The following is a 22,148-nucleotide window of genomic DNA, read 5'->3' on the forward strand; positions in this document are numbered from 1 at the left end:
CCCACCTTCAAAGTGGTATTCTTGCTGAATTCCATGCCTATCAATGACTCCATCATTTTTCCAGGATCACAGTCTCAGAGTTCAGTTTTCTTTGATTTCTCCATCTCATTTTATTCCATACTTGGTTATTTTAAAGTCTTTTCGTTTCTCTCCTAAAGGAACTCAGATCTGTTCCATAATCCATTTGCATGGATTGGACCTCCCCCCTTGGTTCAGACATTTAATTTCCTGTGTGGCTCACTCACTGCCGATCATCCATTTTAAAAATTACCCTTTTCTGGAAGCTTTGTCTGACCATCTCTGGCCACTGAGGCTTCAGCCTTTGTGTTCCCGTGGCAAACTACACACCGTGTTATAATGGCCTGTTTATATCATCAATCTCCGGCTCTCTCCCTCTCAAGAAGAAGGACATCCTTGAGGGTTGAGATTACTTCTTACCTTTTATCACCATCGTTTAGCACAGTGCTTGGCAAAATACTGATTTCCCAATAAAAGTTGAATGAGTGAATGAATAAATTTTTCACAAAAGGACATCTCTGGAGCACATGAAATCTGGGTGTCAGAAGTGGGAGAAGGGAAGCTGGGTGTCAGGAGAGGGAGGGAGATGGCCAAGGGAGGCACCAGGACCCTGGGCTGTGACCCAGTCACGTTGAGAAAGAGGAGAGGGTGCAGGCCCTGGGGAAAACTAGCTGCTTCAGCCTACACATCCCCACTTATCGGACTCTGGGCAGTTTTAGGGGAGGGCAGTAGGGGTGAGCTGCAGGGGTGCGGTGGAGACACTCCAGAGGCAGTGACCACGAGTCATTGAGTGGTCGTGCCTGGGAGGGTAGCAGAGGGAGCCCAGGCCCAGGCAGCTGCCCAGGGAGATGCTGTCCACTCAGGGTGAGGTGTTATCCTAAGTCCTAACTGCAGGGGAGGGCACTGTCCCCCGGAATCACCGCTTGTTACCATTTTGCTAGGATGCTGAGGCAGGGAGGCCATCCCAGCTGATCTGACTCCTTTCCGCAACCCACACTGGTACTCCAGATCCTTCAAAAACTCCTCACTGACTGCTGAATAAAAGGCCATCCATTACTGGGTCCCCCAACACACCTTTCACCCTTTATCTCTAGCCACTCACTTCCAAGAATCCTCCACTTCCACAGGGACTGTCTGCTCATCACTGCTTTGCCCGAAGCCTTGTGTCATCTTGCCTCCCTGCTCCTCCTCAGTGGGACCCCCTTCGTGGATTACATGGGAGCCACCCTTAGGGTGCAGGCGGGAATGTCTCCATGCTATCTCTGAGCTGAGAAGAGACCCAGGGCAGCAAAAGGAGGCTGTGCATGCATGTGTGCACACGCATGCATGCTCTCTCTCTCTCTCTCACACACACACACACACACACACAGATTGTATCAGCCCCTAGCATGTCCAAAGCAAGAATGTCAAAGGAAAAGCCATGGGAACCTGTACATTACTTAGCATCCTAGGTGATTCTTAGCATCAGGCTAAGCTCTTAAGGAGAAACTTAGAATTTCAAGGTAATTTAAAATAAAATTCAAAGAACTTCTTGTGTAGATGTATTAGTTTTCTATTGTTAGGTGACAAATTGTTACAAGCTTAGTGGCTTAAAACAACACATATTTATTAACTTACAGTTTCTGTGGGTCAGGGGTCTGGTCATGGCTGAGCTGGGTCCTCTGCTCAAGCTCTCACAGGCTGCTTTCAAGGTGTCAGCTGGGCTATGGTCTCATCTGGAGGCTCAATTAGGGAAGAAACTGCTTCCAAGCTCATTAAAAAAAAATTATTTTCTTTATCTTTTTGGCTGCATTGGGTCTTAGTTGGGGCATGCGGGATCTTTTGTTGCAGCGTGCTGGCTTCTCTCTAGTTGTGGTGTGCAGGTTTGCTCTCTCTAGCTGTGGCTCCAGACCGTGTGGGCTCTGTAGTTGTGGCACACGGGCTTAGTTGCCCCGTGGCACGTGGGATCTTTGTCCCCCAACTAGGGATCGAACCCACGTCCCCTGCATTGGAAGGCGGATTCTTTACCACTGGACCACCAGGGAAGTCCCCAAGCTCATTTGTTGTTGGCAGAATTCACTTCTCAGTGGCTGTATGATGGAGACCTTGGCTCTGAGGGCACCCCCAGCTCCCGGCCAGATGGCCCTCTCCATGGGCCGTTCACAGCATGGGCAGCATAGCAGGAGAGTCCCCCTTGAGTGTGCTGGGTGGAGTCTTATAGGATGGAATGTCATCATTGGCGTGGCATCCCATAAGGTTTGCCGAAGTCTGTTGATCAGAAGCAAGTCACAGGTTCTGCCCCCATGCATGGGGAAGGGATTATACAGGGTGTAATTCACTGGGGTTGCCTCATAGTGCATCTGCCACAATAGATTAGGACATGGACGCTCTGAGAGATTAGCTTGTCAAGGTCCCAGAAGAATGAGAGGCAAACGTGGAAGGAGAAGTCCTATCTCTTGCTTCCAGCCAAGCATTCCTTCTATTCTACACTGTCTCCCATCTTCTGATCACCATGCATTGCTTTAAACCACAGTCAGCAAACTTCTCCTGTAAGTAGCCAGATAGTAAATATTTAAGATTTTCTGGGCCATATGGTCTCTGTTGCAACGGCTCACCTCTGCTGATGGAGCACAAAAGCCATAGATAATATGCAGTGAGTGAGCGTGCCTGAGTTCCAATACATCTTTATTTATGGGCAATGACATTTGATTTCATTTAATTTTCACATTACAAAATATTATTCTTGTGTTGATCTTTTTTTTCTCAAACACTGAAAAGTGAAAGAACCATTCTTAGGTCACAGGCCACGCAAACAGGTGGTTGGTCAGATTGGCCTGTGGATCGATGCACAGCTGTGCTTTCACAAGGACGCGCCTCCTCTGCCAGGGAGAGCCAGACCCACTCAGCTGGTGTGTCCACCTGTGGTACCCAGCCCACAGTGAGCATCTACTCTTTTCAAAATAACAGCAACTTAGGAACCATCATGACCCTCTCAAGGCTGAACTCTGAAGTGAAGATGATGCCACAGAGCCACCAGGTGACAAGTGTCTTGCTGGTCATTAGTGACTGAGGTATTTAACAAACCATCTTGAGCATCTGTATGGACTGAGCACTACCGCAGATGTGAAGAGTTTCTGCTTGAATGAAGATTACATTCCTTTGGAAGAGACAGGCAGTGAATTAATAAACAGGTAACTGTGTAATGTGTCAGATGGAGAAAAATAAGGCAGCGGGGACAGAGAGGGACAGGGGAGAGCTATTGTTATTCCATGTCGGGGGTCAGGAAATGTAACAGTGACAATGGGCAGAGGCCCTTAGGATGTGAGGGAGGAAACCAAGCAGATCCTGGGGCGAAGGGCGTTCTAGACGAGGGAACAGCAAGTGTGAAGGCCCAGAGGAAGGGGGGGTCTCAGCCAGGTTAAGGATCAACAAGGCCCACGGGGCAGAGTGGACAGGGAAGGAGTAGAAGAGCTTCGGGGATGCTGGGTGGGTCATGGAGACCTTGGAAATCACCGTCAGGACTTCGGTTTTGCCTGTGCGTGAAATGGAGGGCATTGTGGGCTCCAAACAGGGAAACGACAGGGCCTGGCTGACAAAACACATACGATGTTGTTTTGTCAGCACAGAGACTACTTCCTTCTGTGGGTTCTGGGTCCAGGATGGGACCCACTGCATCGTGCTCCCCCGGGGGAACCTCCCCATCTGGAACAAGTGTGTAGCCTCTGCTGAGAGGCTGAGCAGATGACATTCCACAGCACAGAGCGAGCTTTTGAAATTGAACCCCTAGCTTAACAGAGTAACCTGACAGAGGAGGGGAGGATGAGTCAGCCATCTAACGTCAGGGACAGAGGAGCAGCAGGGCTGGGCGCGCTGGTCCAGCACACCTGAATTACTGCACAGAACGCCAGGGCCTGGGCACCGGATTTCATCAAAGAGCAGCCTCACTGCCACTCACCTCCTTCTGACATGAGCAGGTCTGGCTCTGAGGGAGGAGGATGTCCCTCCCTCAGCTGGATGGGGTTGGGGGCCCCTGGGTGGGTCTCAGGCTGGTATCCACCACTCAGAGGCCCTCTGAGAAGGCCCCACATAGTTGTTTAATTCCAAAACACTGATGCAGTTAAAGCTTCTCCATCACGCAGCCTTATTGTTTCAGGATTTGAGAATTTCAGGCATTTAATCTTGACAAGGTCAAGAAAAAGTATATTGTTCCAATTATCAACCACAGTGCATTTTTTCTCTTTACTGAATGAAACTGCTCAGCCACATTTGCTAAAAAGTCTTTTAAAGCCGATTCATATCCCTTGACCGAAGTCCTTTAGAGCTAGATTTATCTATGCCTTGGTGTGAAGCTTTATGTGAATTTATTTCATCCTTTTCCTTTTAATCATCAAAGGTTAAGTGTCCTCTGGGTGAGGAGAATTTCTCTTCTTAAAAAATGATTAAAATCACTGCCTTGATCTGCTCCCATTCCCACTTCATTTTCTCAAAGTTTTTTTAGAAACTTGGGTCACAAAAAATGACCCAAGTACTTTATGCCTCTAATAGAACCAGGCCCACCTTGGAGAGGAGGCAGAATGGTCTACCCAGCTACAAATCCCGATTCAGACTAGGCATTTCACTACCTACGCCTCTGGTTTCCCCCAACATAGAAGGAGGGCACTCTAGGCCTCGCCGGAGACCTTGACCCTGAACTTTGCCCTCAAAGATTCAGCTGAAAGAACTTCAGGTGGAAACACCTCTCCACACCACCGGCCGCTCCGATCTGCCTTGGGTCAAGTGGCCACTAGGAAGTAAGTGGCTCAGACTGCTTTGCTTGACCCTCCTGCAGATTTGTCTCCAATAGTTGGGTTTCAACATCACCAACTGTGCTGTCTTCACCCTGCTCTGTGCCCTGCTGGGCTGGCCTTCGAGAACTTGAACGAGTTCCCTCGTTCTTAGGCTTTGGAGCCTAGGAGGGGGAGAGGCATTTGACTAGGGACCTGGGCTCTGCCGGGTGGATCATGATGTTGGACGGATGGATGGAAGGATGCAGGTGATGGCTTTCTGCAAGGAACCCGGGCCTCTCACTGCACTCCGTGGTTGGGTGACACGGGGGCATACTGAAGTGGTGATCTCAGCCTGGACTCCAGCTTTTCCAAGCAGGACAGTGCTGACACAGCTTCCAGGCATTGCTAGGGGCTGGAATAGGACCGCAAGAATGTGGTGGATACTTTGGTGACTGTAGCTGGTGGACTGGTTGAGGGTCATCTGGAGTATTTTGAAGGTGAGGGCTTGGAGGCACATGGTTGGGACATGAAAGTCAATACCACCCCATCTGAAGTCACAAGCTGGTGAGTCAGGTGCCTTATGGATCTCACCAGCCTTGAAAGTGGGCCCACCCTGTCCTGTGCAATTTTCTTCTGTTTTGAACCAGGTCATTCTGAGTACTTTTCATGACTGATGACAGTTTTCAGTAGGTTAGGGGGATTATTATTTTTTTTTTTGCGATACACAGGCCTCTCACTGCTGTGGCCTCTCCCGTTGTGGAGCACAGGCTCCAGGCGCGCAGGCTCGACGGCCATGGCTCACGGGCCCAGCCGCTCCGCGGCATGTGGGATCTTCCCGGACCGGGGCACGAACCCGTGTCCCCTTCATCGGCAGGCGGACTCTCAACCACAGCGCCACCAGGGAAGCCCTAGGGGGATTATTAAGGCTCCTCCTCTCTCTTTTCCTTTCCTCTTTTTTCCCCTTTCTTTCATTGGCTGTTACTCTCACCCATACAATTTATATGAGCTCAAGCTTCCATAGAAAAACCACTGTTTTTAGACTTATGTTTTTTTAATTTTTTTAAAATTTTACTTATTTATTTATTTATTTTTGTTGCGATACGCGGGCCTCTCACTGTTGTGACCTCTCCCGTTGCGGAGCATAGGCTCCGGACGCGCAGGCTCAGCGGCCATGGCCCACGGGCCCAGCCGCTCCGCGGCACGTGGGATCCTCCCAGACCGGGGCATGAACCCGCGCCCCCTGCATCGGCAGGCGGACCCTCAACCACTGCGCCACCAGGGAAGCCCTAGACTTATGTTTAATGTTGCACAACAGAGAAGCTCTGTGGAGCCTAAGTGCTGTTCTTATTTTTCTCAATCTGCCTTTTACCCTAAGCACAGCTATACTATTACAAGATTCATATCTATGTCAAGAACCATCTTTCCCCCATCCCTCTGTATTTATTCACTCATTCATCAAACACTTACTGAGTAACTAGCGTGCGTCCAGCCTTGGGAGAACAATTCTGGGGAAGTGCTGTGAGTTATACCACCTCTGCCCTCAGAGAGCTCAGTCCACCTGTGAGTAAGTTTCTCGACAGTGCATGTGGCTTCCAGCCATTGGCAGTCCCATCCTCCAGAGCTGCGCCGTCCAATATGGCAGCCAAGAGCCACATGTAGCCACTGAGCTCTCACAAGGTCAGACATGTGCTGGTTATTCAGTGTTTGCCGAACGAGTGAATGCATGAGTGAATGCATATGGAGGGCAGGTTCAGAGTGAGACATGCTGTTCATCTAAACTACACATGGGGTCATGAAGAATTAGTAGGCAAAAAAAGTATGAAAAATGTTGGTTAGCAGACATTTGGTTCTGTCCAAAACTTCCATAAGACATTCGGTCTATGCCAAAAGGTTCTCGATATTTGGTCATTTTTGGTCCTGTCCAAAACATCCATGGAGACATCTGGTCCATGCCAAAAGGTCCTTGATATTTGGTCCTTTCCAAAACCAGTTGGCATGGACCAAATATGCTCATGGATGTTTTGGACAGGACCAAATGTCCTGCAAGGAAAATATTCATTAGTATTTTTAAAAACTTGATTATATGTTGAAATGATAATAGGATATACTGGCTTGAATTAAATATATTATTAAAGTTAACTTCATCTGTGGCTGGCTACTAGAAGACTTAAAGTTACAAATGTGGTTCTCTTGATGTTTCTCTTGGACAGCTTCGCTCTAGATGGCCTGCTTCCACCTCCTTCTCTTTCCTCTCTTCCAGGAGTGAGCACTTCCTCTGGGTACCACCACCATTCCTGATGTCTAGCACCTATTATACTCTAGTGGCTGACCATTCATGTCTGAAACTTTTTCCAGACTGGGCACCTCTTGAAGGAGGAACTTACTATCCAGCCTGCAGTGCAGTGCTTGGTATAAAATAGGTGGACAATAATTATTTGGTGAATACTGATCCAATTCTCCTATTAGACTAAACTTGTGTGAGGCTAGGCATACAAGATTGTTAACATGGTCTTAAGTATAATATTGAGTGGGCATTCAATATGTGTGTGAAACATGTCAGTGATAATTTTAATTTCTAAAGTACAACTGAATTTTAAAAACTCCTATAAATGTTTTCTTTATTCCTAATTATTAAAACTTTTAAGGGTAAGATGCTAGGTAATACAGTACTGTTCCTACACACATGGGGTGTGTATTTATTTCACTGTGCACATGAATGCTGCTGGATATAGTTAAGTTTATAGTCCATGTGGTCCATTTGCAAAATAGACACGAAGCCCAGCTAGATTCTAATTAATTCTCAGGATTCTCTGGTGTTTTCAAAACCAATGTACTCAATCAATTATAAAAGAGAAGTACAATATAAGATGCCATAATTGTTTTACTCGAAATATGCAGAATTTAAGACAATAAACACACCAGAAGATATTTATGTAACATTTGACCCTTGTCTTTGATGATTTTGCTTCTCACTGGGACTGGGTTCGATTTTACGCTCATCTCAGGCCAGAAGCAATGTGGTCAAGCTGAACACTTTGTAGATGTGAAGGTAGCCTGGCCCTAATGCACCTTTATGGTTAGGTGTTAGGTGAGCATATTAGTGAAAACAGATTCATTATTTGTGAGGAAATTTTATGAATTTGACCCAAGACACCAAAGTGTCTGGTGTCTTAAATTAACACAGCATTAGTTTTCCATCAGTTATTTTTTATTTTTTTTTTTCACGGTACTAGGGCCTCTCACTGTTGTGGCCTCTCCTGTTGCGGAGCACAGGCTCCAGACACGCAGGCTCAGCGGCCATGGCTCATGGGCCCAGCCGCTCCGCGGCATGTGGGATCTTCCCGGACCGGGGCATGAACTCATGTCCCCTGCATCGGCAGGCAGACTCTCAACCACTGCGCCACCAGGGAAGCCCCATCAGTTATTAATGTAAAGGGAATCACTGTATCTAGATAAACTAGGTAGATTTAAATAAAGCTTAAAGGCTTTACCTAGTTAGTTAGACATTATAATTATTAATCTTATGATCATATTTTTGAAAAACTGTCTAACCCCTTATTAACTATTGAAGAGTGGAAGGAATTGATGTTAAGTAAAGTGGTCCAGGGGTACTGGGATGCTCCTCTTTCGTGGAGGCAGGCTTCCCTCCTCAGTACTGCTGTAAACACTTTGCTGGCGCTTAATATTTAATGTCTTGAATTACAGTTATTGGAGCAGCTATCTTATTCTAAAATCTATATTTTTCTTACTCACTTTAAAAATTCTGCTTTCCCCATGGACGTTCTTCTCTAACTGCGTGTGGAATCGAATTAAAGTGAAGTGAGTACAGGCCTGAGATTCATGAGCCCTGGTCCAGATACTGAACAGCTGTATCACGTCTAGCAATTTCTCTGAGTCTTGGGCTCCGCCACCCCCCCACCCCCCGGTTCTCCCTTTCTCCTCAGCATCCTCCTTTGCTGTCTGGTCCTGACTTTGTTACCCTTCACCTATATTATGGTAACTGGACTTTACTAAACTACACACTCCCATGTGGCAGCATGTACTAAGTGTCTTAATACATTATTTTTTTAATCCTCATTATTTAATCTTCATAATCATCAGTCCCACTTTTCAGCAGATGAAACTGAGGCTAGGAGATTGAATGCCATGCCTAAGGCACTAGTAAATGGTAGAATCAGGATCTGAACCTACATCCCAGCAACATCTGATTTCCTCTGGCTCTTCCTAAACTTACCTTTCAATCAGAACCATTTTCAGAAAGCCCTACTCTAAACTAGAATACTCCTGCCTCCCCAAAGCATTAAAACAGAAACAACATCTATAATTATCAGTACTTGTTGTTGTGGGTCCAAGTATTAATACAAGAAGCAAGAAGACCTCAGCAAGATGTGTTGTCATCGCTGTCACAAACTTAATTATTGGGTGGAAGAGTTGAACGTTGCCGCTGAACGGAAGAGTTTGAGAGCTTTCTCCGTGAATGTGTGGAAAGAAACCTGGGGTCTCTTTCTGGGTCTGCCTCAAGCTTTCTCTGTGGCCTTGGGCAAGTGATTTCAACACTCCTCAGCATCCTGGGGTAAGGTGGGATATTGACGCACGGTGCCTACCTATTGCACTGCTTTGCCAGGACAACGGATTGTGTTGGTCAAGGGCTGTAGATGAGCGGAAGTACAATGTTTTATATGACAAATCGCACTATACCTGGGGCAGGGAAAGTGCAGGGATCCTGGAAAAGATGAATCTGTCCTGTTGCCTTAGTTTAAAAAGGGAGGTGGACGGTCACCAGCTCTTCCCGCTCTACCTGCTGAAGTTCTCCTTGAGCCCACGGAGCTGGTGATTGCTTTCACACACCCTAGAAACGCTGGCAAAAATGAATCCACTATCGTTTGGGACAGACGTGGGCCGGCGACAACCCTCTTTTGACATTTGCCATTCTTTCAACACAATGACACACAGTTGTAAGGATCACCAAGATTCCTGCCCTGAGACAGAGGAGCGTCAGTTACTTTTCTTAACTTGGTTTCCGTTCCTCTAAACTGTCGCCTGTCCCCATGCAGGTAACTCCTTGCGGAGTTGCTTTCCTCTCCGCGGCTGAGGTGGCAGCGTTCAGAGCCGGCCTTCTCAGTGTATTGTTCATAACTTTGCGTTAAGATTGCTTGGGTTGCAGAATTTTAAGAAATAAAACGATATGAGTTGCTGATGTTTGAGCTAAACGCGTTGAAGCGGGTGGGTCACCCGGGGTCACAGGAGCTTCAAGGTCAGTAGTGGCCTCGGGAGAAAGGCCTCCCCGCAGAGAAGCCCCCTCGTGTCTGCTGGTAACGCGTAGGCTGGCCTCCGGGGGCGGGAGCGGGGGGAACCGGGCGGGAGCACCAAGCCCTCCGGGGCGCGAGGCGTCTGCCGCGGTTCCGCCTGGGCCCCTACAGCCCGAGGAGGGGGGTTCACAGCGACAAAGGAAGGGGGGCTCCAGAGAGGCTGCGGGAGGTCGGAGGCTGCGGCGCCCTGGCTGGGGGGTCGGCGGACTGGCAGGGCGCGGGCGGAGGGAGGGCCGCGCGCTCCGCCCCGCGCCCCGCGCCAGGTCGCCGCGTGTGCACAGTGTTGTGGGCCCGCCGCGCCCCTCCCCTCCCCTCTCCTCTCGTCCGCTCGCCTGCCGTCCGCTCCCCTCCCCTCCCCTCCGCTCCCCTCCCCTCCGCTCTCCTCCCCTCCCCTCCCCTCTGCGTCCCTCCCCTCCTCTCCCCTCCCCGCGCCTCCTCCCCGTCCCTCCCCTTGCCGCCGTCCCCTCCCCCGCGGCCCGGAGCGAGCGCCGCGCCAGCGCCACACTGCCCCGCCGCCGAGCGCGACGACACGCCGAACAGGTGGCCGGAGGCTGCGGCGCCGCGCGGGCACAGGCGGGCAAGCCCCGGGCCAGGCGAGGCGAGGCGAGGGCGGCGGGCCGGGCATGCAAGCCGATCTGATCCCCGGCCTCGGCCCCTAGCCTCGCGCCCGCGCCCGCGCCGCGCCCCGCGCCCCGCGTACAGCCGCCCCGGCCCGGGGCGCTCCGGCCTCTCCGGCAGCGGTCACTGAGGGGCGTGGGCCGGCCCGCGGCGGCGGCGGCGGCGGCGGCATGAAAGTGACCGTGTGCTTCGGGAGGACCCGGGTGGTCGTGCCTTGCGGGGACGGCCACATGAAAGTTTTCAACCTCATCCAGCAAGCGGTGACCCGCTACCGGAAGGCCATCGCCAAGGTGAGGGGCCGGGGGCGCAGGCGGGGGCGGGCGGCCCTGGGGGGCGGAGGAGGGGCGGAGGAGCGGGAGGAGGGAAGGCGCCGGGATCAATATGGCGCTTCCTGGAAGGGGAGGAGGAGGCGGAGGCGGGGAAAGGGAGAGCGCGGCGGCCGGCCCGGCCTGCGCCCCCCGCTCTGGCTGCGGGCCGCAAACTTCCGCGCGCCCGGGCCCGGGGCCCCGGCCTCTGCCTCTACCTCGGGTCCCGGCCGCCGGCGCCCCGAGCCTCCCGGGGCCGAGCCCGAGCCGCGCCGCGGCGCGCGGAGCCGGGCCGGACGCCCGTTCCCGGCCGCGGGCTGCGGCCCCGGCTCCCCGCCCAGGCCCGCGGGCGGAGGCCGGGCGAGGGAACTTTGCTGGTGGAGCAGAGTTCGCTCCGCGCGCTGCGAGAGTGGCTGGCTGACTTGTGCCTCTGGGCCCCCGCCGGGCAGTGAGAGCCCCTCGTGCGTGCCAGGCGGGGGTCCCGGGCGGATGAGGGTGCGGCGCGGAGACCGACCCGCTCCCACTGGCTCGCGATCGTCGCTGGAGCCCAGCACCTCGGTGACCGAGAGGCAACGGAGCACGGCTCCTTGAAGGAGCACAGCCCCGAAATCGGTCACCGAATATCGAGTTTTCCTGCAGGCATGTCGCCGTTGACCTGTCTGCCACGAGCTCCATGTGGAGCCGGGGCCGCGCGCGGCCCGGGCCTGGAGTTGAGTAGCTTTCCCTTTTTCCCCGTGGAGTGATAACATTGTCTCCACTTCACTGCATTCCTGTACAATGTGTCAGAAGTGAAAAGGCATCTTGTTAAATTGTTTTATCGTCTGTGTCTGTTTGACAACAGCCCACGCCTCCCAAGTTTCTCCCCAGCACCTGAGGATATTTCCTTTGCGGCAGAGTAACGTTTGGTGGAAAGCATGTTCACTTTCAAAATTTCCTTTTTGTCCCGATCTTGGAGTGGTTTGCGTCCTGTGGGTTTGGGGGGTCGCAGGTGAGACGGACGGTGGCTTTGGCAAGCCTGCTTGAGTGTAGACAGGGTGCTGGGGTGGCATTCTCCAAAGTCTCAGAAATTAAGAGGGGAAAAATACTTTTTACACTGTTGTTTTTAGTATAGAGAAAAATAGCATAAATTTGGCCTTTTAAAGATAATCTTGGGAACGTTTAAGAACCTGACACAATGATGGAAGATGTTGACTTTACTTAACGGCTCTAAAATGTTCTTTACAGTTGGTTGAACTCATTGAAAATCAAATAAAATTAGTGGAAATTGGGCACCTGTTTATCTTGAACCACTGTCAAGGGGGAAAACCCCTCTAAACCCATGTTTAGCATTTTAAAGCACTGTTTATGAATGACAGTTTGTGATCTAAATGTTCTATATCAATAAGTCAGGTTGCATATGTACTCAGGAAACCAACAAAATAAATCATGCAAGGAAAGAGAAATACAATAATATATACTCTGCAGTGTGTCCAGGTTCCTGAGTAGGGAGGGATGATCGACATTTCTTTGCTTACATGCTTAATTTAAAATTTACATGCTTAAAATTAGTCATTTACATGCTTAAACATTTACATGCTTAAAATTAGTCATATTTCATTATGCACACGATGCATGTTGGTCGAACAGCTTGTTTGGGAGATACAAATGTAGTTGTTTGAGTCGTTTGTATGTTCCACAGAAATTCTTAAGAGTTTGCCATGTCCAAGGCATTGTTCTGGGTGCTGGACACCTGCGGGACCCACTGGCTGCTTGTGGAAATTGGACTGTGAGAGTCTAGGAAAGGGGCTGCACTGTCCTCCAAGTGAGGGCGGCCAGCCTTTGGACTTCGTGGTGCAGTGGGGGGAAGACAGGCCTCTGGGGTGTCTTCTAGATGGAGTTGAGAGGTATCGCTGAGAGATCTGGACTTTGTTTCTAGGTATCAGTGGTGGTGGTTTCACAGTGACTGGGGAGCAGGAAAGGAAGCGCAGGTTTTTGCGGCATGCCTGGGAAGGCACCCCAAGAGGAACGCAACAGCTGAGTTGGGAAGGGCGCGCATGAGATTGATTGCTTTTTCTGGTGGAGAAGGAAGGAAGGAAGGGTGATTCTCAGAGAGTGGTGGTATTGTTGGAGTTGGAGATAAATGACTCAGAGATGATTCAGGGGTTTCCAAAATTATTTAAGTTCTCTTTAAGTGCAACTCACAGTTCAGCAGGTAAGTTTTAAAATGGGCTTTGTGGTCTACAGAGTTCAGTTATTGGATCACAAGACTGTTGACCCTCAACTGTGGCAAGAGCTGGAGTTTATTCCAGGTCCATTTGTATTTTTTCCTCTTAAATGGTTAGGTAATGGCTAAGATTAAACTTAAGTCACTCTTCCCATTTCTCCCACTCTGTTTAAAATGATTATGAAGCAAACACTTATTAACACTTGTTTTAACTTTTATTCTCTTATCTCTTCCTTACCCCTTACTGTTGAATAGAACAAGATAAATTTTGTATGAAGAATTGGGTAACTGGGTAGCTGTAGAGTGGTGTTTGGTTGCTAGGTGACATGTGCCATGATGAACTCCCATCTGGTGGGGAAAAATGGGGGGAGATCATGTTTATGGCTTTGTATAAAAACCAGATAAGCTGGAAAAAAAAAAAAAGAAGAAAAGAAAAAGGAAAGAGAAAGAAAGATCCCAAGCCACTAAGACTTTGCCTGCAGAGAGCGTTTTGTGGTGTGATGGGGCTAATTTTTTGGCATTATACTTGAGCTGTCTTCAGGTTAAGCAAATCAGTTTTTCTGGGCAGTGGAGTGGCATGACTTAATATCAGAAATGTCCTCAATAAGCAGATTTTGAAGGCTTACACTTATTCATAGCATTTTTTTTTTCTCCAGTGAAAAAATAGTTTTCTGTTTATGATCACTGATGGGTGAAAATGCTTTGGCTGTTCTCCATCCACCCATCCTCATCCAGACCGTCTCTAAGGAGGGTGCTCTGATAGACACTGAGGACCAGGTTACATGGACTTTCTGTGTATGTGACCCTTCTTCTCCTACCTGTGGCCTGACTCATCCATGATCCCCAATGGACACAGGGTGCAGAGCACCAACTGCCGGGACTCTGTAGTGTGGTGACCTGGCTTCTCAAGGCTTTGCCGGCTCCTTCTTAATTCTGAGTGGATTGGGGCTGGCTCTGAGAATTCCCATTTTTCCTGCTGTGCATCCCAGCTCTGGTTAGGAGAAAGATAAGAAAATCTCCATGCTTTTTTTTTTTTTAAATTGTTAATTTGTTGAAGGGCTACTGTATGCAAAATGTCATGCTCTATGAAGAAATGTAAGGCTAAATTCTTGCACTGCAGAAGAATGTAATCTGGGAGACGGTGAATGTATTAAACTATAAATTACAGTAGGCAATGGCATTAATTAGCAACGGGGTGGTACATACAGACAGTAGTTGCTTTTGGATTTCGGAGATGGGAGTGGTTATTATGGCCTGGGGGGTTTGCCTTGGGCTTAGTAAGTGGGAAGGCTGGCCTGGATTTAGGACAGTGCTTCCTAACTGGTTAGTGGGGTGACCTCCAGAAGCACCTGCCTGGCCCAGGTGGCCCAGTCTGTAGGGCTTCGGTAGGGTCCAGCCGTGTGAATCTGGAGAGTTGCTGCCATTCTGAGAGGTGGGAGAGAGGCGTTGCAGGTGAGCATCAGGGCTAGTTTGGCTCCTGTGCTGCCTTCCTGTCGGATGGTGGGGCAGGACCAAGCTGAGGAGGACTGTGGATGCTGGGGCAAGACACTGTTACTTCCTGCAGTCTGATGGTCCCTGATGGAGGACTGGGGTGTTTGGGCAGGACGAGTGCTCCTCTGGGAGGACCACCAGGATTGCATCCATCCACAGAAACACTGCTGATTGCTGAGTAGTGGAGGGAGGACGGGCTAAAGGCAGAAGTGAGGGTGGGGGGCGGCTGGAGCCTCTTAGCTGAGAGGCAGCTGTGCTGCCCATAGCCCTCTTCTGGCAGGGGGAGCTTTGGATTGGGTTTGGAGACCTAGCTGTTTTCACTGTTGAACCTTGGGCACACCAACCCTGCAGAGCCTCATTTCCTCCCCTCTAAACCGGGTTACTCCCTTGCAGGGTTCCCGGGAGTACCGAGGGGATGGTGAACGGGAAGCTCCTCAGCACTGCCTCTGGATCCCTAATGGGTTTTACTGGGTGGATGGTTTTACTGCCTGCGAGGCTTTCCCAAGCAGTCTGCTCTTCCTGTTTGGATTTTTCCTCTTTGCTTAAGAAGAAAGTGTGTAATTTAATTAAAGAATAGGTAGAAATGGTAATATTTGCCTAAGCAGCGCCACAATCAGAGGAGCAAATCTGTGTGTGTGTGTGTGTGTGTGTGTGTACGAGGCAGGGAACGTAAAAGTTGTGGATATTGGCTTTACCCTACGTTGCTTTCTGGGCCTGTGGTTTTGGGGCCACTGCTTCTGTCCCTTGAGCCTGGAAGAGTTATGTGAGAGTTATTTAATAGCAATTTGTTGTTATTTAAAAAAAATAACAAATTTATGGGCAGTAACTTTTGAAAATGTGCTTTCCTTTTTTTGGGGGGGAGGAGGACTGTTGATTACTAAAATCGTGTAACTCTTGGTTTTTATGGCAAACCTTGTGGTTGGTGTGAGATTTCTCGTGAACAGATGGATGACTGCATGTTGTTACACATTCACGAGCTTATTGAAACTTTTAGGAAAATAGATTGTTGCAGAATTTGAATGACCATATTTTTGAATAGTGAAACGAAATAAATCTTATTATTTCATTAACATCTTCCCGTCTTCCCTTTCAGAAAGGAAAAAATAAACAAACATGTCTGAAAGGCTGATCTTTCTAAAATGCAACTCTCCCTGTACTCTTCTGCTTAAGGGCCTCCACGCCCGCTTTCCCCAGAGGCCAAGTTCTGCTGCCGCAGCAGGGCCTGTCCCTTGCAGGACCCCTCTTGCCTCCAGCCTCTCCCTCCCCAGACCCCCTACCCCACCCCTACCCACTTGGCCTTGCTTGCACTTTCCTGCCTTTGCTCTGGCATTTTCTGTTTCTCCCACCTGGACCATTTGCTCACTTCCTGTCTACTCATCCCTGGAGCCTCAGCTCAGTTCAGGCTGGCCCTGCATCCCAAGGCGGCCTGAGGTTCTCCCTGCTGGGCACTTGTCTCAGGAGCTTCCCGCACTGACCTGGAGGAACGTGCTTTGCTGTGGGTGCTTCGGTGTGTTTGTTTCGGAACAGAACTGTGCCCCTTCTCCTCCAGGTGAGGTGCTTGAAGGTGATGGCCCTGCCTCGGTCTTACCTATATGGCTAGTATCTGCCACGTAGTCATCTTACAAGTTGAGTAGATACGAAGTTGAGAACAAATACACGGCACGTATTCTCACACAAAAAGTGTACTTTTGCTTCGGAGACTGTGTAATTTTAAGGACTTTAAGGTTTGGTATGTTTGGCATATTAGCACAAAGAGATTGTAATTGAAACTCAGATTTAGTGTGATTTTGGAGTATCTGAAAGTTATTCTTTTGTGTCGGCCGTTTTCAGGGAGTTTGGTCCCTTTTTCAGACTGAGTAGAGTGATGGTCCTGGGGTTTGCACTGGGCCCGGTTCAAGGCAGGTGGTCAGGGCAGTGCGGGAATCTGGCCCCAAAACACACCTATGCTGGGTCTGGCGCTTCTAAAACTGTCGGTTGGGATCCATGGGTAAGTTCCAGGAGTAAACAGAAATGTTTAGGATCTGAGATTCACAGGGAGAGTCTGGCGATGGGAGGTGCTTCTTGGCTCACGGTGAACGCTGGTGAATTGGGTGTGGAGGTAAGGTTCAAAGCCCCATTTGCACAGAATCTCCACCTGTCCTTTGAGGCTTGTACCTCCCTGTAGAGTTGGATGCAGGCGGGTGATGGCAAACATTTGAAAGATGAACAGAGCCTTCTGCATTTTCTCAAAGATGGAAAGAAATGTGTACAGTTGGTCCAGGAAGGTGCTTTCCACAAGTGGAGGTGCTTTTCCATGGGCTGGAGGTGGGTGGCTAGGCCCACACAGGGGGCTTTCCTCCTGCTCGGCCACTCACGCAGCAGTCCTGGCTGCCACCAAGGTCAATGGCAGTAGAGCAGGGGCTCGGGAAATTTATACATTTTACTGATTTGGGGTATCTTTTCTGTTTTACATGGAAAATAGAAAAATCTTTATGAAAAGAAATGCAGAGTTCTGTGAACATAGTAGAAAAGTGATTATTTTTTGTCTTTTAGTCATTATTTTATCCTGTTGAAAATTTTTTTCCATTTGGAAGGATTGTGTAAAAATGCCTTTCCTTCATGGCTCTGTGTCTGACCTGCCATCTTCATGTGGTTCTTGTCGTTAAATATTACTTTTGTTTATTCTTTTTGCCTCCATCAACTCATATTGGAACTTAGAAATAAAATTTCCAGCTTCATTCCAAGTGACTTGAAACGTGAATTATTTAATTTTTTTCTCTCAGTAATAGCTCATACACACACAAGAAACGAAAACACATGTCTACACAAAAAATACATACATGAATGTTCATGGCAACGTTATTCGTAACAGCGGAAAAACAGAACAAGCCAAGTGTTCAACTGAACAAAATGTGGTATATCCATACATTAGAATATTATTAAGCCGTAAAAATGAAGTTAGGATACATGCCTCGCTGTAGATGCACCTTGCAAACATTATTCTATGTGAAGGAAGCCCGTCATAAAGACCCACATATTGTATGAGTCCATATATACGAAATGACCAAAGTAGGCAAATCTATAGATAGAGAAAGTAGAGTAGTGGTCGCCAGCGCTTGGGGGTTGAGGGTAATGGTGAGTGACTCTTTATGGGGATGGGGTTGGTCTTTGGGGTGATGAAAATGTTCTAAATTTAGATAGTGGTAATGGTTGTCTGCCTCTATGAATATACTAAACACCATTGAATTGTATACTTTAAATGGGTGAATTTTATGGAATACTGTTGTGTCTCAGTAAAGATGTTAAAAAATTAGACTACGTAAGCCACTATGAACAAAGCTCCATTTTTATGTATTTTATAGTTCTGAGAGTCCCATAACACGTGGGACTTTTCTGTGTCAGAGATACTCAAAAACCTCAAATGAAGACCGGCTATTTTTAGGAGTTTTCCATACAATGTGTGAACCTGCTTTCTCAAGCCTGCCTACTCTCTCCTGGTGCTGTCTGCTAAGCCCCCGACTGCTGAGCTCCGAGTCCCCTGGTCCCCCCTTTAAAGGCTTCATCAACTAACCGTTCACCTGCTCTGCCTTGTTCTCCCTCGGCCAGAGATTCCTTCCTCCCCAGCTCCCCAGCTGCCCTGGCCGTTGGTTCGGATGCCCTAAGATGTCTGTTGCGGAAGAGCTTCTCCAGCTTTTGGTTTGGGACAGTAGTTTGGAGCTTTGGCAAATCTCACAAGCTCTGTGAGCGCCAGTTTTCCCATCTTCATCTTCTCATATTCAGAAGTTCTGGGCTGGGCTCTGATGTCTGTTTCCCGGTGACAGCCACCCCGAGTCTGCGTGGTTGGTTGTCTGCCTGTGGGACCATGAGGCATGAGTGGTGTGCAGTGGCTTTTCAGAGGCGCAGACAGGGTAGATCTCTACTCCATCCACCCTCCCTGTGAGAATGTTTTGCTTCCCTTACTTTGAAATGATGGGCTTGGCCCCCAGGTCAAACATATACTGTTTGAAAGTTAGTATGTATTTCGCCTGGACTGTCCCTCAGAATTCCTTACTGTCCCAAGATAAGTATCTTTTAAAATAAAATTACATGGTCAGAGGTAACTTAATAAGACTATTCATTTTGTGAAGCGAAACTAAATGTATGCTTCTGCATGGTTCTAAATGGTATTTCTATGGTGGTATAAATTTAAGTGGTTTTAGAGATGACAGGTCAATATTATTCCCACTTTTAATGTTCTTTAATATACAGAAACAGTAAGACTTAATTTTTCGGAACCCAGATTTATTTTTTTCTGGTGTATAGTTTTTCTCGTTATTGTATTACATCCCTGTATGATAAGGTTTCTGTTTCTGAAAAGGCCTCTTTGAGATATTCTACAATAAAAATCAATGTTTCCTTCTCAGTGTTTATTTCAGAAAACAAGTCACTGTATATCAAAACCCTAAAATTGCTGAATACTGAAAATATATGGTATTAACAGGTGAAAAACACAAAAAAGAGAATGCCATTTCTGTGTAAGTGGTTGGTATGAGAATGGGTGTTTTTGTTCTAGTTCTTTTAAGTACACAGTAAAAACTGGGAAAGTTTTTTCATGTTCGTGTTTTAATATTTTTCTAAATCTAATATTGAATCCAGAATTAAAAAGCCATTTCCCAGTGACCACACAAAGGCATTTAAGATGTATCATTTGTAATTCTGAAATCCAGTGTGCAAAGTCATATGTGAATAATAGTTAGCCAGGTTCCTGCCCAACAGGGTTATACTCTAACCTGAGATTCTCTCATCCCAGCCAGCAGCACCTGCAGAAGAAGGAGGTGGAATGTGCAGGATATTGGTTCCTGGTGTACCACCGCACAGGATATGACTAATCACAAATCCATGAAAGTTGAGTGTAGGATTTGGAATCTTTACCACTTTGTTAGAGATCTGGAAAAAACCTTTCAGACAAATCAAGAGGATCTCTAAGTGAAAATGCCTCATTTAGATTGATAACTCTTTAGACAACTGCATCTGGAAGATGGTGGCGTTTCAGCATTTGTACTGCCTGAGGAATATGAAATGAGGCATATTTTCAATTATGAAGGCACATACTATCAGGGATATTTTTTCCAAGGAAACCTGGAAAGCTGATAAAACCCTGAACTTTTTATGGTGGAGTCAGTTTTATCTTTTGTATTTTATGACCCACTTGTTAAAAACACAGCTGTTTGCAAAAACACAATTAGCTGGAAGTGGAAAGTTTGGTGGTGGGTGTTTTTTTCCTCCTAGGAGGCAGGCACATCAGTGTGACACACTCTGGGCCAGGATTCAGAAGAGCAGATTGCATCATTTGTGTGTCTGAGAGCGAGAACGGCAACTTCTGTAAGCCCAGGATCCTTGGCTTCTAATACCACGTGCTTCATGGGATTGTTGTGAGGGTATGAAGAGAGAATGTAAAAAAGCATTGTAGGAAGTAAAACGGAGTAAAGGTGAACTGTACTGTTCTTTCGTTTTTGCTAAGAACGGTTGCCAGTGACTAAGGCTCACTTGAGTAAATGCTTCTAAATTGTTTCTTCTCATCCTCCTTAGAATTGCTCTAGATGTGGGAAATTGAATGTTTGGTAAAAAAAGGTTCTCCCTTAAAAAAGTCTCGAAAACTTCCTTCTGCAGCTTGAGGAATAAAATTCCAGTGACATTGATTTAGATGCTCCAAAGATGTCCATAGTGGAAGAGCTTTTCTAGTTTTTGGTTTTGGCCACAGTAGTTTTGAACTTTGGCAAGTCCCACCAGCTCTGTGAGCCTTAATTTTCTCATCTGTAATTTGGGAATGTTTTCTTTTGTTGGCAGTAATGAAGATCAAGGGATTTAATGTAGATAATCCCCCTGCCATGTTATAGACTCTTAGTCAATTTTAGATCTTTTTCTTTGTCTCAAGTTTTACACATAGATTAGGCACACTTTTCATGGCTAATTCATAAAGTCAACTTGATTTTTATTTGATGTATGATACCAGTTGTCATTTTTCAAGATTTGTTAAAGAGTTACTACGTTCTTCATAAACGTACTAGAGAAATTCCAGTTTTAGTATTTATTAATAAATCAATTGGAAATAGGGAAAAAGAATGTTCTGATAACGCAGTAGTTAAAGCTGATTCTTTCACAGATCAAGAAGTGTGTTTGTCTATCTTAACTGTGTTGCTTTTTCTACTACTAGCCCTTGTTATTTTCTAAAATAATTGTGGCTGCCATACTGCTAGATGAATGGAGATTATGGAAAATTTCTTTGCTGTATTTACAATATTTTAAAAGGCATTGGTTACACATTTTTCCATTAAAAAATGTTTTGAAACTTGGAAAGAGTAAAACTAGAAATTGTCAATACTATTGATATTTATAAAATGTACAGATGTTTTAAAGACCTTTAGCTTTTAATTACTAGTTGTAGTTCTGAGAATACCTTGGAGCTCATCTGAGTTATAAAATAAAATGGGAAAGTCGACATTTTTTTTTAAAATTTAATTTAATTTATTTTTTTATACAGCAGGTTCTTATTAGTTATCCATTTTATACATATTAGTGTATATATGTCAATCCCAATCTCCCAATTCATCACACCACCACCTGAAAGTCGACATTTTTTGACCCCTCTAATCCTTTATTATATAGGCCTCTATAATTCACGTGCCCATTTCTTTGGATAACAGAGATAAATGGATAACACTTCTTTACTCCTCTGGATCTTTAAGATGGTGATTCTGGGCAGCTACATCAGCAGTCAGTGAACATAGAGCATCTTTTGCTTGGGTAGGTAGTTGTAAGGGTTGGCAGATTGATGCGACTTGTAATACCTTAGTTCAGCTAAAGGCACCCTTTGCCAGTCACCTGAAGACTGCACCCAAGGAGAATTGACCTATTTATCATCCTGAACCCAGGAGTGGTATCCGGGAGGCTTGCTCTGGGTGTGGCGGTACTACTCTGTCAGTCTTGCCAAGTCATCACAACTCAGCTGGCTTTGTGCTCAAGGGGACCACCTCTTCTCATATACCTCTTCCCCACCACAATATTGAGAGTCGTCTTCCTCTCTGAGGACTTTAAGCCTCTTATTAATTAAAGGAACGCTTCCTCCCTCTCTGCCTATGTTCGTAGGGAAGTTGCTAGGTAGTGATTAAAACCATAAAGCTTATCTAGTTGTGCAACATCCATATTTTGACTTTGATCCCTTCCCGTATTTGTTTGTAAACACCGTGTCATGTGAATGCATTTGAAATCCAAAGCTTTTGTTTCAAATACAGGACGTGAAAAACAGATACAGCGGCATGGGAGATTGGAATTTATACACATCTTTTCCATTCACAATTTCCTGTGTTTTTGTGCTTTGTAATGAAAGTGATGAATGGTGCTTTCAAAACCTTTCCAGAATACCCCAGCATTTTATAACAAAACTGTAGAGAGGTAACTCTGGGAGAGTCCCCCCCCACCCCCACCCCAGCTTTATTGAAGT

At 47.1% G+C, this 22,148-nt stretch overlaps 1 protein-coding gene across 21 annotated transcripts in view; it reads left to right on the top strand.

The window, feature by feature from the left end:
* The first annotated feature begins 10,524 nt into the window (after positions 1 to 10,524).
* PARD3 (par-3 family cell polarity regulator) overlaps positions 10,525 to 22,148 on the top strand; it is a 673,340-nt gene continuing 661,716 nt past the window's right edge. For 5 of the 21 annotated variants that reach the window (XM_027121751.1, XM_027121745.1, XM_027121752.1 and 2 more), the window contains exon 1: positions 10,528 to 10,980. In XM_027121751.1, the coding sequence (XP_026977552.1) occupies positions 10,861 to 10,980 (120 nt within the window). In that variant the 5' untranslated portion in view covers positions 10,528 to 10,860. Of the gene's footprint in view, positions 10,981 to 22,148 lie in introns of all 21 variants that reach the window. The other 16 variants (XM_027121736.1, XM_027121737.1, XM_027121744.1 and 13 more) reach the window with 8 other exon arrangements.

The sequence above is a fragment of the Aethalodelphis obliquidens genome, unplaced genomic scaffold, assembly GCF_003676395.1.
Source record: "Aethalodelphis obliquidens isolate GAN/ISIS:26980383/991018 unplaced genomic scaffold, ASM367639v1 scaffold23, whole genome shotgun sequence".
In the NCBI taxonomy this organism is placed as follows: domain Eukaryota; kingdom Metazoa; phylum Chordata; class Mammalia; order Artiodactyla; family Delphinidae; genus Aethalodelphis; species Aethalodelphis obliquidens.